The sequence below is a fragment of the Penicillium cosmopolitanum genome, assembly GCF_028827165.1.
Source record: "Penicillium cosmopolitanum strain IBT 29677 chromosome Unknown utg000012l:1.0-3308103.0:1.0-3310761.0, whole genome shotgun sequence".
Classification (NCBI taxonomy): domain Eukaryota; kingdom Fungi; phylum Ascomycota; class Eurotiomycetes; order Eurotiales; family Aspergillaceae; genus Penicillium; species Penicillium cosmopolitanum.
In genome coordinates, this window is record NW_026622682.1 from 150,044 (window position 1) to 162,722 (window position 12,679).

Here is a 12,679-nt window from a genome sequence, read left to right on the forward strand (position 1 = left end):
CGCACACCATAAACCTTGGAACTCAGGCTCCCGATTACTATCTCGCGACGGGGATTCAAATTGGAATGATGCAAGAATTATCTTCTAGAACCCTGGAAGTACGTAGTAACCTAGTATTAATTACTAGTCTAGTAAATGATGCTAGCTACTATTACATCTACAGAACACTGACACCGTTGGTTGATCAATCGTCTATTGCTAACCTTGACAGCAACTATATTAATACAAAATGAAATCCTTTGCTCATGATTCTTGCCTCAATAACTATTACATATTTATCACGGTTCAAAAGAGACACGGAAGAAGCGAAGTGAAGTCGTCACCATCAGTCCAGATCAGACAGCATAAAGGTGGAAGGGCAGGGTGAATAATGTCAACAGAAGAGGAACAGCGGGGTTATCAAAAAAAGGGGACAGGGAAGAGATGAAGAGAAGCCACGGGCCAGAGGACAAGAGGCAGGAGGCAAAGAGGTTCAAAAACAAAAGGCAACTTTTTTCTTTGGGGGGAAATTGTGCGCTCTCTCTACTCGGGCTTCTTACCGACCATCAGGTACATGGGGGTGAAGAGGTTCTTCTCCGCACCCTCGACCAGGCAGTCAGCAGCCAGAGCCAGACTGTCGGCAGTCTTGCGGGTTCCCTTGGGGAAGAGGCCGACCTTCTCAAAACCACCAACAAAACGGTGGGCGATGCCACGGCCCCACCAGGTCATACGGGCAATGGTGAAGAAGTCCCAGACGGAACCCATGTGCTTGAACGAACCGGCCAGCGGGTAGTACCAGGGAGTGACGTCGGGGCGGGCAGCCAGATCCTCGTGGTGGAGGAGCTCGAAGCCAGCATCCTGGATGGCCTTGATGCCCTCGGAGATAGTGACCATGTTGGAGATACCGTCACCCTGCTCGATACCGAGACGAATGCGACGGTGCTCGGCGTTGTTGTTGTCATACTCGTCAGTCATGAGCCACTCGTAGACACCAAAGGTACCACCAGGCTTCAGGACACGGAAGATCTCGCTGTAGACACCGACCAGCTCGGGGGCGTGGACAGTGGCCTCAATGGCGTAGACGGCGTCGAAGGAGTTGTCGGGAAACTTCATCTGCATGAAGTCGCCCTTGACAAAGGCCATCTTGTCGGACAGACCCTGCTTCTCGGCGTAGTGGGTGGCACGGTCGATCTGGTAGTCGTTGTTGTTCAGACCGGTGACGTGGGCACCGCTGAACTTGACCATCTCGCGGGCGGGACCACCGACACCGCAGCCAACATCCAGAACCTTCATGCCGTCCTTGAGGCCGGTGTGCATGGCGAGGTAGTGCTCGTGGCGGGCGATGGCCTGGTTGAAGGGCTCGCCGAAAGCGAAGCGGCAGAAGTGGAAGGAAGATCCCCAACCGTACTCGTAGAGGTCGGTGGCCAGGTTGTAGTAGCTGGAGAAGAGTTAGTATGCGATTGCGCGAGAGTAACATTGGAGACAGGAGAGAGGAAGAACGTACTGTCGGGTCAAGGTGGCGTACTCGTTACGGCGAGCCTGGTGAAGAAGATGAGGTGGTTAGCATGATTCATAGATTTGCAGCACATAGAAAGGGAAGAATTGCGCGCTCACCTCACGAGTCTCAGCGGTCTCATCCTCGTGACCCTTGTTGTCCCAGTGCTTGAAGTACTCGTCGACGGCGGCCTTCTGGGCGGCGGTATCCTTGCCACTCATGGCAGCGAAACCACCACGAGACTTGGCGGACTTGCCGTGCATGGCCTTGTTGAAGTCGGCATCGCGAGAAAGGTTCTCTTGTTCCAGAGCGGTGGGAGCCATTGCGAAAGGGTGCGAAAAAAAAGTTGCGGGGAGAAAAAAAGGGGAGTGGAGGAGTGGAGGAGTGGTGGGAGGAGGGAGAAGAGAGAGGGAGAGACGGAGTCAATTAAAGGAGGATAAGGAGAAAACAAATAGGCCAACCACGAAGAGGAGGAGGTCAAGCCGTGAGAATTGAATTGAAGAGGTGAAGTCAATAGGGAAGTGAAAAGGAGATAAATAGTAGACCAGTCCAGAGAGACATTTTGGCAATTCGAAAACTTGGGCCAATCACGAACCCCTGAGCGACTAGCGCGGTCGAGGCTGCAGAGCGGGTACTGAGACTTCCGGGCGGTGGCTCAGCCGGAGGGGGGGGCTTTCCGGCGAGGAGACTGGGTGACCTGAGGTGCTCACTGATAAGAGGAGGCAATGCCCCCGGGTGAATTGAGGATGCCTTGGATATCGGAGATGCGGAGGTGCGGAGAGAAGAGGAGAAGAAGAGGTGATACGATGGAAGTTGATGGCAGAAGGTGAAGGTGAAAGGTGAGATTGAAGATCACCTGATGATGTCCGGATCGCTCTTTCCTTCTTTTCCTTCTACTTTCTACTGTCGTACTGTACTCTCCCTACTCGATCGTTCCTTCCTTCCGAAGGCACGAGGGCACCGCCACATTAGTCATCCACCACCAGCCACATTAGTCATCCACATGAACTAGGTATTACTACTACTACTACTACTACTACTACTACTTCTACTACTACTACTACTACTACTAGTATTACTATTACTTTGTTTCTGTAGGTAATCGATGTGGGAATGACTGATGTCTCTATACTAGTATATACTAGTAACTACTAATAGTACATACTAGTACATCATCAGGAGGTAGAATTGATCTCTGCGCTTTGACTCGGCACTTGAGAACAACCCGAAATACATGACTTGGGATAATAAAGAAGAATACATCGAAATAAAAACGGACCTTTGGTACCTTAGATTAAAGCCTGGGGCTTTTCTCAATAAATTGAAGAAGTTATGTTGACTACAAAGCCCTCTTCCCAACTCTGTTGCGTGCTGAAGCTAGTGTGGGGCCCCGGGCTCAAACAAACACTAACAATCGCACAAGCTCTCCTCTCACCCCACACCTTCGAATATCCCAGGGACCGGTCCAAGTCACACAATCATTCACCTATTTCAGCTTTCGACTAGAATATCTACAGTCGTGTCTTTATTTCCACCGCAGACTTAGTGTGCAAGATCCCCTCACCTCACTACTTTGGGCTTTATCAGAGTCCTCAATTCCTCACCACAACAAACTACAATGACCTCCCCTCAAGTTGCAAAAAGGGCCCGTGCCAATACTGCTGGGGATGACCATACCCAATTGACCGAAATATCAATTCCAACACAAGAACAACTCAAAATTCTGACAACCGACCGTGTGGTTGAGCTTCTTCAGATGGCCTCTATGAAACACGCCGATGTCAACGCCATGGTACTCAACGCAATCCAAAGTGCGCAAGATGAGCGCCGAAACCGTGTGATTGACTTTGATTATCATTCCAAATCGATCTGGAAAACAATCAACGTCACATATCGATCAATGAAGGGTTCTAGGCAGTATGACATTGCATTTGACGTGGCAGGGGAGATCAGCTCTACAATCAGCAGCATCGCGGCACGATGTGTCGAATTTCCGAATCCACGCAATCGACGGAGTGGCCTCGAGACTCTGCGTAAGATTGGAAAGACCATATGCCTTTCTTCCAATGATACACTCGGTCATGAAGTGCAGCAACAGTTCCAGTCCGACCCATGCCTTGAGAATGCCATGTGTGATATTGTTTCTGAGATGTCTGCTCAGGAAAAAGAAGATATTTGCAATGAGGCGATGGGATCTGAATCCCTTATTGCCAAGCTGGAAGAGTTAGCGAAACTTGCCGAGAGTTGTTGTGTTTTCGAGGGAATTGGTGAAGTACTGGACCTATTAAGAGGAGAAGAGGTTGAAGGTGGAAGTCAAGACGAAAGTGAAGAAGAGGGCTATGATGAGGATGAGGATGAGGATGGGCATGAGCATGGGCATGAGCATGGGCATGAAAATGATATCTACTAAGGGCATTCTCCCCAGTTACTAGTAAACACTAGTCAGGTGCAGACCAGGAGGCGTAGATACTAGAGTTTAGGTTGTTAGGCCAACGGGAATTACTGCTTCTTCCTTACTCTGATATGCATAACAATGCACTTTGATCTACCCTAATCTACTATTCCTTCCACTGCATATAGTATACTGCATACCATATACCATATATTGTATACCATATATTGTATACTCTTTGTATAGTGTTCTCGGTCTCGGCTCGGATGTTCCGAGACAAGGCAGGACACTCGCCACATTAGTCATTAGTCATCAGATGATCAGCCACATTAGTCATCCACCTGCAAGCCGCAAAGAAAGTTGAAGCTGCTCTGTTCAACACGGCTTGAGCCTGCTTCTGCTTCACACTTCTACTGTCACTCCTCCTCCCATTCACCACCGCCATGCCTCCTCAGATTAAGCATGACCTCAACCGCGCTGGCTGGGAATCCACCGACTTCCCTTCCGTCTGCGAAAACTGCCTGCCCGAAAACCCCTACGTGCAGATGCTGAAGGAAGACCACGGCGCCGAATGCAAGATTGTAAGTCTATATCCCACCAGCCATAATGATATAACTCCCTACTAACACTCCCAGTGCACTCGTCCATTCACCATCTTCCGCTGGAAAGCCGACCGCACCTCCCGCCAAAAGCGCACCAACATCTGCCTCACCTGCGCCCGCCTCAAGAACTGCTGCCAATGCTGCATGCTCGATCTATCCTTCGGCCTCCCCATCGTCGTCCGAGATGCCGCCCTGAAAATGGTCGCCCCAGGCCCCGAAAGCTCCATCAACCGCGAATTCTACGCCCAGAACCACGAGAAGGAAATCGAAGAAGGTCGCGGCGCCATCGAGGAATATGAAAAGACCGACGACAAGGCGCGCGAGCTCCTCCGCCGTTTAGCAAACAGTCAACCTTACTACCGCAAACCCCGCCGTATCGAGGACTCCTCCGCAGACACCGAGACCGTCGAGGAAGGCGAGTCATCCCAATCGCAAACACAATCACAAACACACAGCCGCTACGGCAACGGACCAGGTCCGATCCGCACAAGCGATAGTCGCAGTGGGAATCGCCTACCGGGTCGCGGTGGCGCAGGTGGACGCGGTGGACGCGGAGGTGGTGGACGAGGTGGACGACCATTCCCAGGAACGGCACAGCTACCACCATCCGAGCAAGACATTCGACCTCCCGCCGATCAGAACGTGACCTCACTCTTCGTGACGGGAGTAGAGGACGATCTCCCCGAGCACTCGCTGCGTCTCTTTTTCACAGATTTCGGTCAGCTTCGTTCGCTGGTCTGTTCGCACCGATCACACTGTGCTTTTATCAACTACGTCAATCGCGCGGACGCCGAGGCTGCGGCTGCCAAATGTCAAGGCAAGGCTGTTATCCAGGGCTGCCCGCTTCGGGTTCGCTGGGGGAAGCCCAAGCCTCTTGATAATATGGACCGCGAGGAACGGATCAAGAATGCTCGTGAGGGGAGACAGGCCGCGGGACCTGGTCCCAAGACTGCTGGTGCTGGCAAGAAGGCCGTGACGGCTGCTGGTGAGCCGGCTGAGCAGAGCAAAGCCCAGGGTAACGTGGTGGCACCTCCACCGGGTTCGGGCGATGTTCAGTATGCCAGTTTGAATGGCGATTGAGAGGCGAGCGCCGAAGCCAAACACAAAATACTTTACGATCTTCTTGAAACATTATATCTTTTTCTTTTTTCTTTTTTGTGCCCAGGTTCGCAGTCATGGATTGGCGGTTGCATATGGATCTATTCTGTCACGGTTCTATTGATTTGTACAAAGCGGGCGTTGTTGGATTTCTTTATGCAGATGTGAAAGGAAAGGAAGGGAAGGGAAGATTCAAATCAAAAATACCCCGAGACGCCGGAACAGAGAAGTGAGATGGGGATGGGTATATATTATAATACACAGTCACAGTGTGAGCCAGCTTGAACCCAGCCGTAAGGTAGAGCAGAGCAGAGCAAAGATGCGAGTCGGCAGAGAAGCCGATGTAGTTGTAGATGCGATGGTGATGCGATGGGATGGGATGGGATGGGATGGATGTAGTGAAGATCCAGCTCGGATCATGACGAAGACGAACAAGCCTGGTGGATCTTGACATCCTTTCCACCAATCTTGATCGAGTCATTATCACCTCGCTCAATCTCATCATGGATCCGAAGTTCTAAAGTAATCCAGTCGCATTAGTCAACATTTCGAGATCATGCAATCCGATCTACCAGGTAACCCCAGCATAGACCAAATTGCATTCATTTGAGCCAGTTATACATACCCCACTTGGCAGCCTCATTGCCATCCTCCCGTGCACCCTGCACCAGGTTGTGTCGGAGGATATTTGCGACCTCCAGGGCGTGATTGATCTGCATGCCGTTGTCGATGCCGACTCGGCGGTTCTGGTCGAAGTTGCGGCGGGCTTCCTGGCGGGCGGCGAGCATGACGGGGAGATCGTCTGTGAGGGGGTAATCATCTTAGCATTGGTTCATACAAATATTGGAAGCATCTTATATAGGTGTAGGTGTAGACTGGCTGCGCCGATTCAGCGGAGGCTTCAATCTGCGTACCTCGGAAAGCAACGCGGGTGGCCCGGATGATCTGGCGGTAGGCGCTCAGCGCGGAGAGACTGGGAGAAGCCATTGTGTGTGAGAGTAGTGTGTATAAATTGAGTATGAGTATGAGTATGAGTATGAGTATGAGTATGAGTATGAGTATGAATGAGTAGGAGTAGAGTATGAATGTAGATGAAGTGAAAGGGAAAGTGCCGGGCGGGCAGGAGTGGCAGAAAAAACCGAAAAACTTCCTTTTTTTCCTTTCCCCACCAAAACTTGACTTGACTTCCTCTTGAACATCCATCCACGTTTTCTACTTCACAATGGCTCCCGTTCAGGTTGTCAACGTTTCTCTCCCTGCCCTTCCTTCGGGTTGGTCCGCTGAGAAGGACTTCAAGCCCGTTGGTGGTCTCTCTGCTGCCACTCAGCGCAACATTGAGGCTGTGGGCCCGCACTTCCTCGCTCACGCCCGCCGTGTATGTATATGCCTATGCCTATACTGATATATCTCTTCTATTATGATGATAACATCTGCTAATACCCTCATAGAAGCGCCACAACCGCACCTTCTCCGAGGATGAGCGCATCCAGGCCAAGCAGAACGTCGCCAAGACCGAAGACGAGGAGAACATGGACATCTCCGAAGATGAAGACCCCACCATGTTCACCCGTGAGGCCAAGGACTGGAAGGGCCAGGATCACTACGCTGTCCTCGGTCTGACCAAGTACCGCTGGCGCGCCACCCCCGAGCAGATCAAGAAGGCTCACCGCAAGAAGGTCCTCCGTCACCACCCCGACAAGAAGGCCGCCTCTGGCAAGAGTGACGAGAACGACAACTTCTTCAAGTGCATCCAAAAGGCCACCGAGCTGATGCTCGACCCCGTCCGCCGCCGCCAATTCGACTCCGTTGATGAGGCCGCCGAGATGGACCCTCCCTCCAAGAAGCAGCTCGCCAAGGGCTACTTCAAGGCCTGGGCTCCCGTTTTCCACGCCGAGGGTCGTTTCTCCAACAAGCAGCCCGTTCCCCAGCTTGGTAATGACGACAGCACCCAAGAGGAGGTTGAGTCCTTCTACAACTTCTGGTACAACTTCGACAGCTGGCGTACATTCGAGTACTTGGACGAGGATATTCCCGATGACGGTGAGGGCCGTGACCAGAAGCGCCACACCGAGAAGAAGAACGCCAACGCCCGCCGCAAGCGCAAGCAAGAGGACAATGTCCGTCTCCGTGAGATGCTGGACGAGGTGATGGCCGGTGACGAGCGTATCAAGAAGTTCCGCCAACAAGCCCGTGCCGGCAAGGACGCCAAGCGCAAGGCCAAGGAAGACGAGATCAAGCGCGTCGCCGAGGAGAAGGAGCGTGCCCGCGTTGAGGCAGAGGAGTCCAAGAAGGCCGCTGAGGAGTCTGCCAAGGCTGACCGCGAGAAGAACAAGAAGGCCAAGGAGGCCGCTAAGAACGCCGCCAAGAAGAACAAGCGTGTGCTCAAGGGCTCCGTCAAGGATGTTAACTACTTCGCTGACGGCGAGGCCAGCGCTTCCCAGGTCGACTCCGTTCTGGGTGACGTCGAGCTGATTATGGGCAAGATCGACGTCGATGAGCTCGCTGTTCTGGCCGAGAAGCTGACCATTGCTGGCAAGGACGGTGCTGCTGTCAAGTCTGCCTGGTCTGCTGAGGGCTCGCGTCTTGTTGGTGCTGGTAAGGTTAAGGAGGGCGAGCTTAAGGCTTTCGCTTAGATTAGAGCTTAAAAAAGACGGTCCTGGATTCAGCGCAGTTCCGGGCCGGTTGACGACTATGAATATTTTTATGCCATATAGAGAAGATCATTGATGTTTATTCTTTATACTTACACTTCCTCTTCATTATTCCAAGTCCTTCGTAGTACTCTACTAGTAGTATTCAACTTGAAGCGGAGCTCAACAGCTCAACCCCATGTCTCACTGTTATGTATGAAAATGAATGATGCCGGCATTTCCCAACCGACAGAGCATTTAGATTTGTCGTTGCTGGCGAACTCATAGAGGGTATGATCAATGCTGATAAATTGTATTAGAATTTTGAAAAACGATATTGGAAATGAAGAATCTAACGTAGTCTGGGTGCATATGTTGTTTGGTTAAAGCACAAGTATATAGCAAGCCTTCAAGCAAATAATATAACGAAGCTACTCTATACTCGGGTCTGGGTGAGGCTCGAATATGAGTTCTTTTAGTAGTCATGCTCTCAAACTTGAATCAACATCACATCGATCCAATAGATTCACCAGCTCGATGTTCTTTTCCGTCTCGCCCTCAACTGGAAATTTTTGAAAATTTCCATGAATGTCGTGTTTTTGTGTTTTTCTGGATTTTCCAAAGCAGCGAGCCCTGTAGAAAGATACACGACCTCCGTTCCGGCATATTCTAGCATCAGCCAGATCAGGCTTTTATATTGTTGGGCGTATGGCTCGAATGGTAGTCCGGGGTTCTCAGCAGCATGCCATAATGCAGTTCGTCCTTTCTCATCTTGGACGTTCATGTCGAGTACTACCTTTGCCTCAGGATTCAACAGCAGACTTGCAAATTGGAGAAAACCAAACATTACCGTGTGCATGAGAACTGTTCTACCTTGGTTGAATATAGCACTATCGAAAGAGAGGTCTCGATCCTTCAAAATCATCTCCACTATTCTCACTCGGCACATTTCTTCTTCTTCCGAGCAGCGTTTGGGGTCAGATAAACCGTATCCGTTGATCGCAACCCAGATCGCCTTATGAGCCTCCTCGTTACTTTTCAGAACTTTCAAGTCCAACAATGTCTCCACAGTCTCCAAGCAAGAATTTACACATGCGTATTGGAGAGGAGTTCGCTTTCCTTCATGGTCGAGCGGGACATCGAGTTTGCGCCCATCATCATCAAACCTTTTGATCATACCTGACAAGTCATACCAAGCGCAAATATGAATGGGATTTGTAACGTTGGAAAGCCACTTGGAGAGCTCATTTGAATCGACTTCTCTCGATTTCAACTCCTTTGTCCTTTGTGCTATTTGGCGAACTCTCCCAGGTTTTGCCAAAAAGATTCCTATTCTCTTGGTAATGGAATCATCTTCTCTGGAACAGGCCAACCGAACATGATCTGCCCAATGCTCTAAAGCGTATGCCGAGAACGGAAATTTAGCATTGTCATTGGAATGTTCTGAGTAGTCTCCATGTTCAAGATATTTCAGGCAAAGATTTGCCATCCTAGTATGCGGATATTTGAAGGATGGATCCAGGTCGGGGACTTCAATCACTCTCATAGAGTCGTGGATCAATCGTACGAATGACTTCTTATCCTGAGCCTTGTCGATTTTCAACATGCCGTTTGCGGCCCTGAGAATATTTTCTCGAGGGATCAATTTCCTATCTTCAATGCGAGCTGCGTCACTCTCAAGGGCAAGTGCATGTTGCAGGGCTATGATGTTTATCGGCTGAAGGGTGGTCATAATCAGTGAAATGACCCTGAAAGTCAGCGAGCTTTCATCTTGCAACTTGTAATGCTTCATGTTCTCAACACGCTTCTTGAAGTAATTGTTGAGGTTCTTCCGAGGAACATACGCCATCTCCTCCAATAAGTCATCAATGTGCTCCAGATCGGTTATCACTTCCATCAAGGCGTCAAGCCATGCTTCCGCAACGCGGAAATTTCCCCACGCCCGACATTCAATTTCCTTTGCGATAATGTCCAGTGATTCGGGATTTCTTCGTAGATGTCGTATAACGCCCGATTCATGAAATTGGTCATCATATTTGCGCGAATCCTCTTTACGGTCGACACGACAAGCCAAGCTTAGTCTGTGGCGACAATAATTTGCAATCTCGAACTCTCGAGGAAACACATATATGGGGACTGTGTCATACCTCTCATCGCCTATATGGCTATCATCTAGACATGAGGCTCCATTGTCTTTGTATCCTTGACACAGATCAAAATTCTTGCCCTGGCAACCGCAATTGAAATAGATCTCAAGATCCTTTGCCGTACAACGGTTGCAGGTGATAATGTTGTGGACTTTTCGATGATGATGAGATGTAGTTAGAAGGCATAGTGGCTTTCCTTCTCTGATGAGCTCATGGAGATATTCTTCAACGAATTTCTGGACATCAGTGTGGCAATGTGAGAGCCCGTCAATGATGAGATATGTTCTGTCGTGTCTTTCCAGGAATTCTTCAAATGCTTTTTTCATTGTAGATAGGCGTGGAAGCTGCCTCAAAGTCTGCTTTCTGAGTTCAATCGGTATATAATCCTCGTTTTCGAAGAAAATCAATTGTTTGATAAGACTCCCCAGGAGATTCTCTGGGCTCTGCTCTTTCTGGTCCTCTTTTTCGTCGCTCAGATAGAGATAGATAACCGGTCGCTGCTTTGACCACTGATTGGCCCTTGGGCATACTTTCGCAAGGTAGTCCACGACAAATGCGCATAGAAAAGTCTGAAGTATTATTAACAAAGATACGAGGAATGTATATCAAGCTTCATACGAACGACGCACTTTACCGATGCCTGCTTCGCCATGGCACCGAAGCTGCCAGCTAGTACCCTTGACCCAGCGTTTGAAAGCTGCCGTTTTTACTAGCCACTCTCCTGTGGGTGCACGGTTTTTTAACATCATCTCTTGCTGAGACAGGAACTGAAGAGGCCCAAGCCAGTTCATTAAATCATTGAGCTGACTAGAGTCAAATTTCGTATGCAGCCCCGTGACTCCTCTCTTTACCTCCTGTACATCTGCTCCTACGCCGCTGACCCCTATGCTCCTGGTCAGTATATTCAAGTTCCAGCAGACGAGGCCGATGGCCCCCCAAAGCACTTTGTACCCTTCGAGTTTCCTCCTGGTGCGCTAAACGAGTATTTGACATACGTTCTAGAATCAAGCTGGCTTTCTCAGCCTCTGCGACTCCCTTAACCGGAATGGAATCCAAAAGATCTTTCGCATAAGCCGCTGCGGTCAAAGAAGCGTAAGGCTGCCACAGGTAGTTCTTGTGGCTGTCGGCGTAATCTGAAATCCCTCGAATGATAATACAAGGGATGCTATCCATCAGACCAGCTGCCTCCATCTCAAAGCAAAGTACCCCGTCAGACTTTCTCATGGCATCTCGGTACTCTGCGTCACGCATTAGAGTATCGGCTGTTGCGATTAACCCGTAATGAACCAAAGGCAGAACGGTATCACGTTTCAGTCGCTTAACTAGACCTGCTGGGTTACATTCGAAGCAGTTTCCCTTTTCGCCTTTGTGCAAATATCTTGATTCGAAAAGGAGGTCCAGATCTCTCCCCGGAAATTGAAACCTCGGAAGGCTTTCCATCGCTTTGCATATGTAGCGCTTCATATTCCCATCCCCAAGTTCGTGGTCTACTCGAAGCGAATTTGCAGCTTGCGTAAGCAGGCCAAGAGGCTTGTTAAGATGTGATTTGATTTCGTATCCACCCGGGTGCTGTGTGCCCATATCATACTGTAAAGTCCCGCCTAATGAGTAATAATTTAGAAAATTTGTTGAATCAACTCCGCTATTGAATCATGCAGGGCTATACCCACTCACCATGACCATGACCCGAGGTACTGACAACGACATCACCCAAAAAGATATCGAGTGGATGAAGTTCGCCAGGTCTGGGAGGTGCATGAGTAGCACCGCCTCCCGTTCCAACCATCAGCACGAAGCGTATATTTTGGAAAGATCGAATCATGTTCACCGCAGTGACAGCAGCACTAGCTTTGCCAACGGAGACCGGTTGTGCTATGACAACGTTGTGAAGTCCCATTTGGCCAACATGATAAATATCGTCGGTGGAGACAGATGGACGAGTATGTTTTTTGTCAAGAAGAACTCGAGCAGCCAGCAGCTCAGATTCAGTAACGCAAACCCAGCCAACCGTGTAGACGTCACGGGAAAGCTCAGGGGGAGGCTCCATGATGATTGTCTTGTCCTGTCAAAGGTATCACGGCAATGAATTGCTTGCAGTGCTTATACTAAAACCGAGTATGAGACAGCGGATTGTGGCTCTGCAAGTGGGGAAGGGGGAAGAGGGAACATATTTGCTTCTTTAGCCCAGGTGAAATGATGCGTCATGTCGATCACTCTTGGGCGTACTCCGTGTATGCACGGAGAGGAGAGGTGATAGGGTCTCAGCAACGCCCTGAAAATTGGAATACACCCGAGAGCGGAGTACATACGCTACTTTGTTCCTACCAATGACGAAC

General features: G+C 49.9%; 7 protein-coding genes across 7 annotated transcripts; 3 read left to right on the forward strand and 4 right to left on the reverse strand.

The window, feature by feature from the left end:
- Positions 1-522: 522 nt before the first annotated feature.
- On the reverse strand, positions 523-1,797 carry erg6 (sterol 24-C-methyltransferase; the record flags this gene model as incomplete). Its single annotated transcript, XM_056637448.1, has 3 exons — positions 523-1,417; positions 1,484-1,518; positions 1,594-1,797. The coding sequence occupies 3 exons, from the start codon at positions 1,795-1,797 to the stop codon at positions 523-525; spliced, it is 1,134 nt and encodes a 377-aa protein (XP_056480955.1).
- Positions 1,798-3,092: 1,295 nt separating this feature from the next.
- On the forward strand, positions 3,093-3,884 carry N7509_012812 (uncharacterized protein; the record flags this gene model as incomplete). The annotated part of the gene is made up of 1 exon (XM_056637449.1): positions 3,093-3,884. One exon carries the CDS (start codon positions 3,093-3,095, stop codon positions 3,882-3,884), a length of 792 nt encoding a protein of 263 aa, XP_056480956.1.
- A 425-nt stretch (positions 3,885-4,309) lies between these two features.
- Positions 4,310-5,548, forward strand: slt11 (Pre-mRNA-splicing factor ECM2; the record flags this gene model as incomplete). Its single annotated transcript, XM_056637450.1, has 2 exons — positions 4,310-4,447; positions 4,502-5,548. 2 exons carry the CDS (start codon positions 4,310-4,312, stop codon positions 5,546-5,548), a joined length of 1,185 nt encoding a protein of 394 aa, XP_056480957.1.
- Positions 5,549-5,982: 434 nt separating this feature from the next.
- N7509_012814 (LYR motif-containing protein) lies at positions 5,983-6,553 on the reverse strand (the record flags this gene model as incomplete). The annotated part of the gene is made up of 3 exons (XM_056637451.1): positions 5,983-6,083; positions 6,192-6,368; positions 6,481-6,553. The coding sequence occupies 3 exons, from the start codon at positions 6,551-6,553 to the stop codon at positions 5,983-5,985; spliced, it is 351 nt and encodes a 116-aa protein (XP_056480958.1).
- A 235-nt stretch (positions 6,554-6,788) lies between these two features.
- Positions 6,789-8,199, forward strand: N7509_012815 (putative ribosome associated DnaJ chaperone Zuotin; the record flags this gene model as incomplete). Its single annotated transcript, XM_056637452.1, has 2 exons — positions 6,789-6,941; positions 7,015-8,199. The coding sequence occupies 2 exons, from the start codon at positions 6,789-6,791 to the stop codon at positions 8,197-8,199; spliced, it is 1,338 nt and encodes a 445-aa protein (XP_056480959.1).
- Positions 8,200-8,722: 523 nt separating this feature from the next.
- N7509_012816 (uncharacterized protein) lies at positions 8,723-10,669 on the reverse strand (the record flags this gene model as incomplete). Its single annotated transcript, XM_056637453.1, has 1 exon — positions 8,723-10,669. The coding sequence occupies one exon, from the start codon at positions 10,667-10,669 to the stop codon at positions 8,723-8,725; it is 1,947 nt and encodes a 648-aa protein (XP_056480960.1).
- A 1,334-nt stretch (positions 10,670-12,003) lies between these two features.
- Positions 12,004-12,390, reverse strand: N7509_012817 (uncharacterized protein; the record flags this gene model as incomplete). The annotated part of the gene is made up of 1 exon (XM_056637454.1): positions 12,004-12,390. One exon carries the CDS (start codon positions 12,388-12,390, stop codon positions 12,004-12,006), a length of 387 nt encoding a protein of 128 aa, XP_056480961.1.
- Between the last annotated feature and the right edge of the window lie 289 nt (positions 12,391-12,679).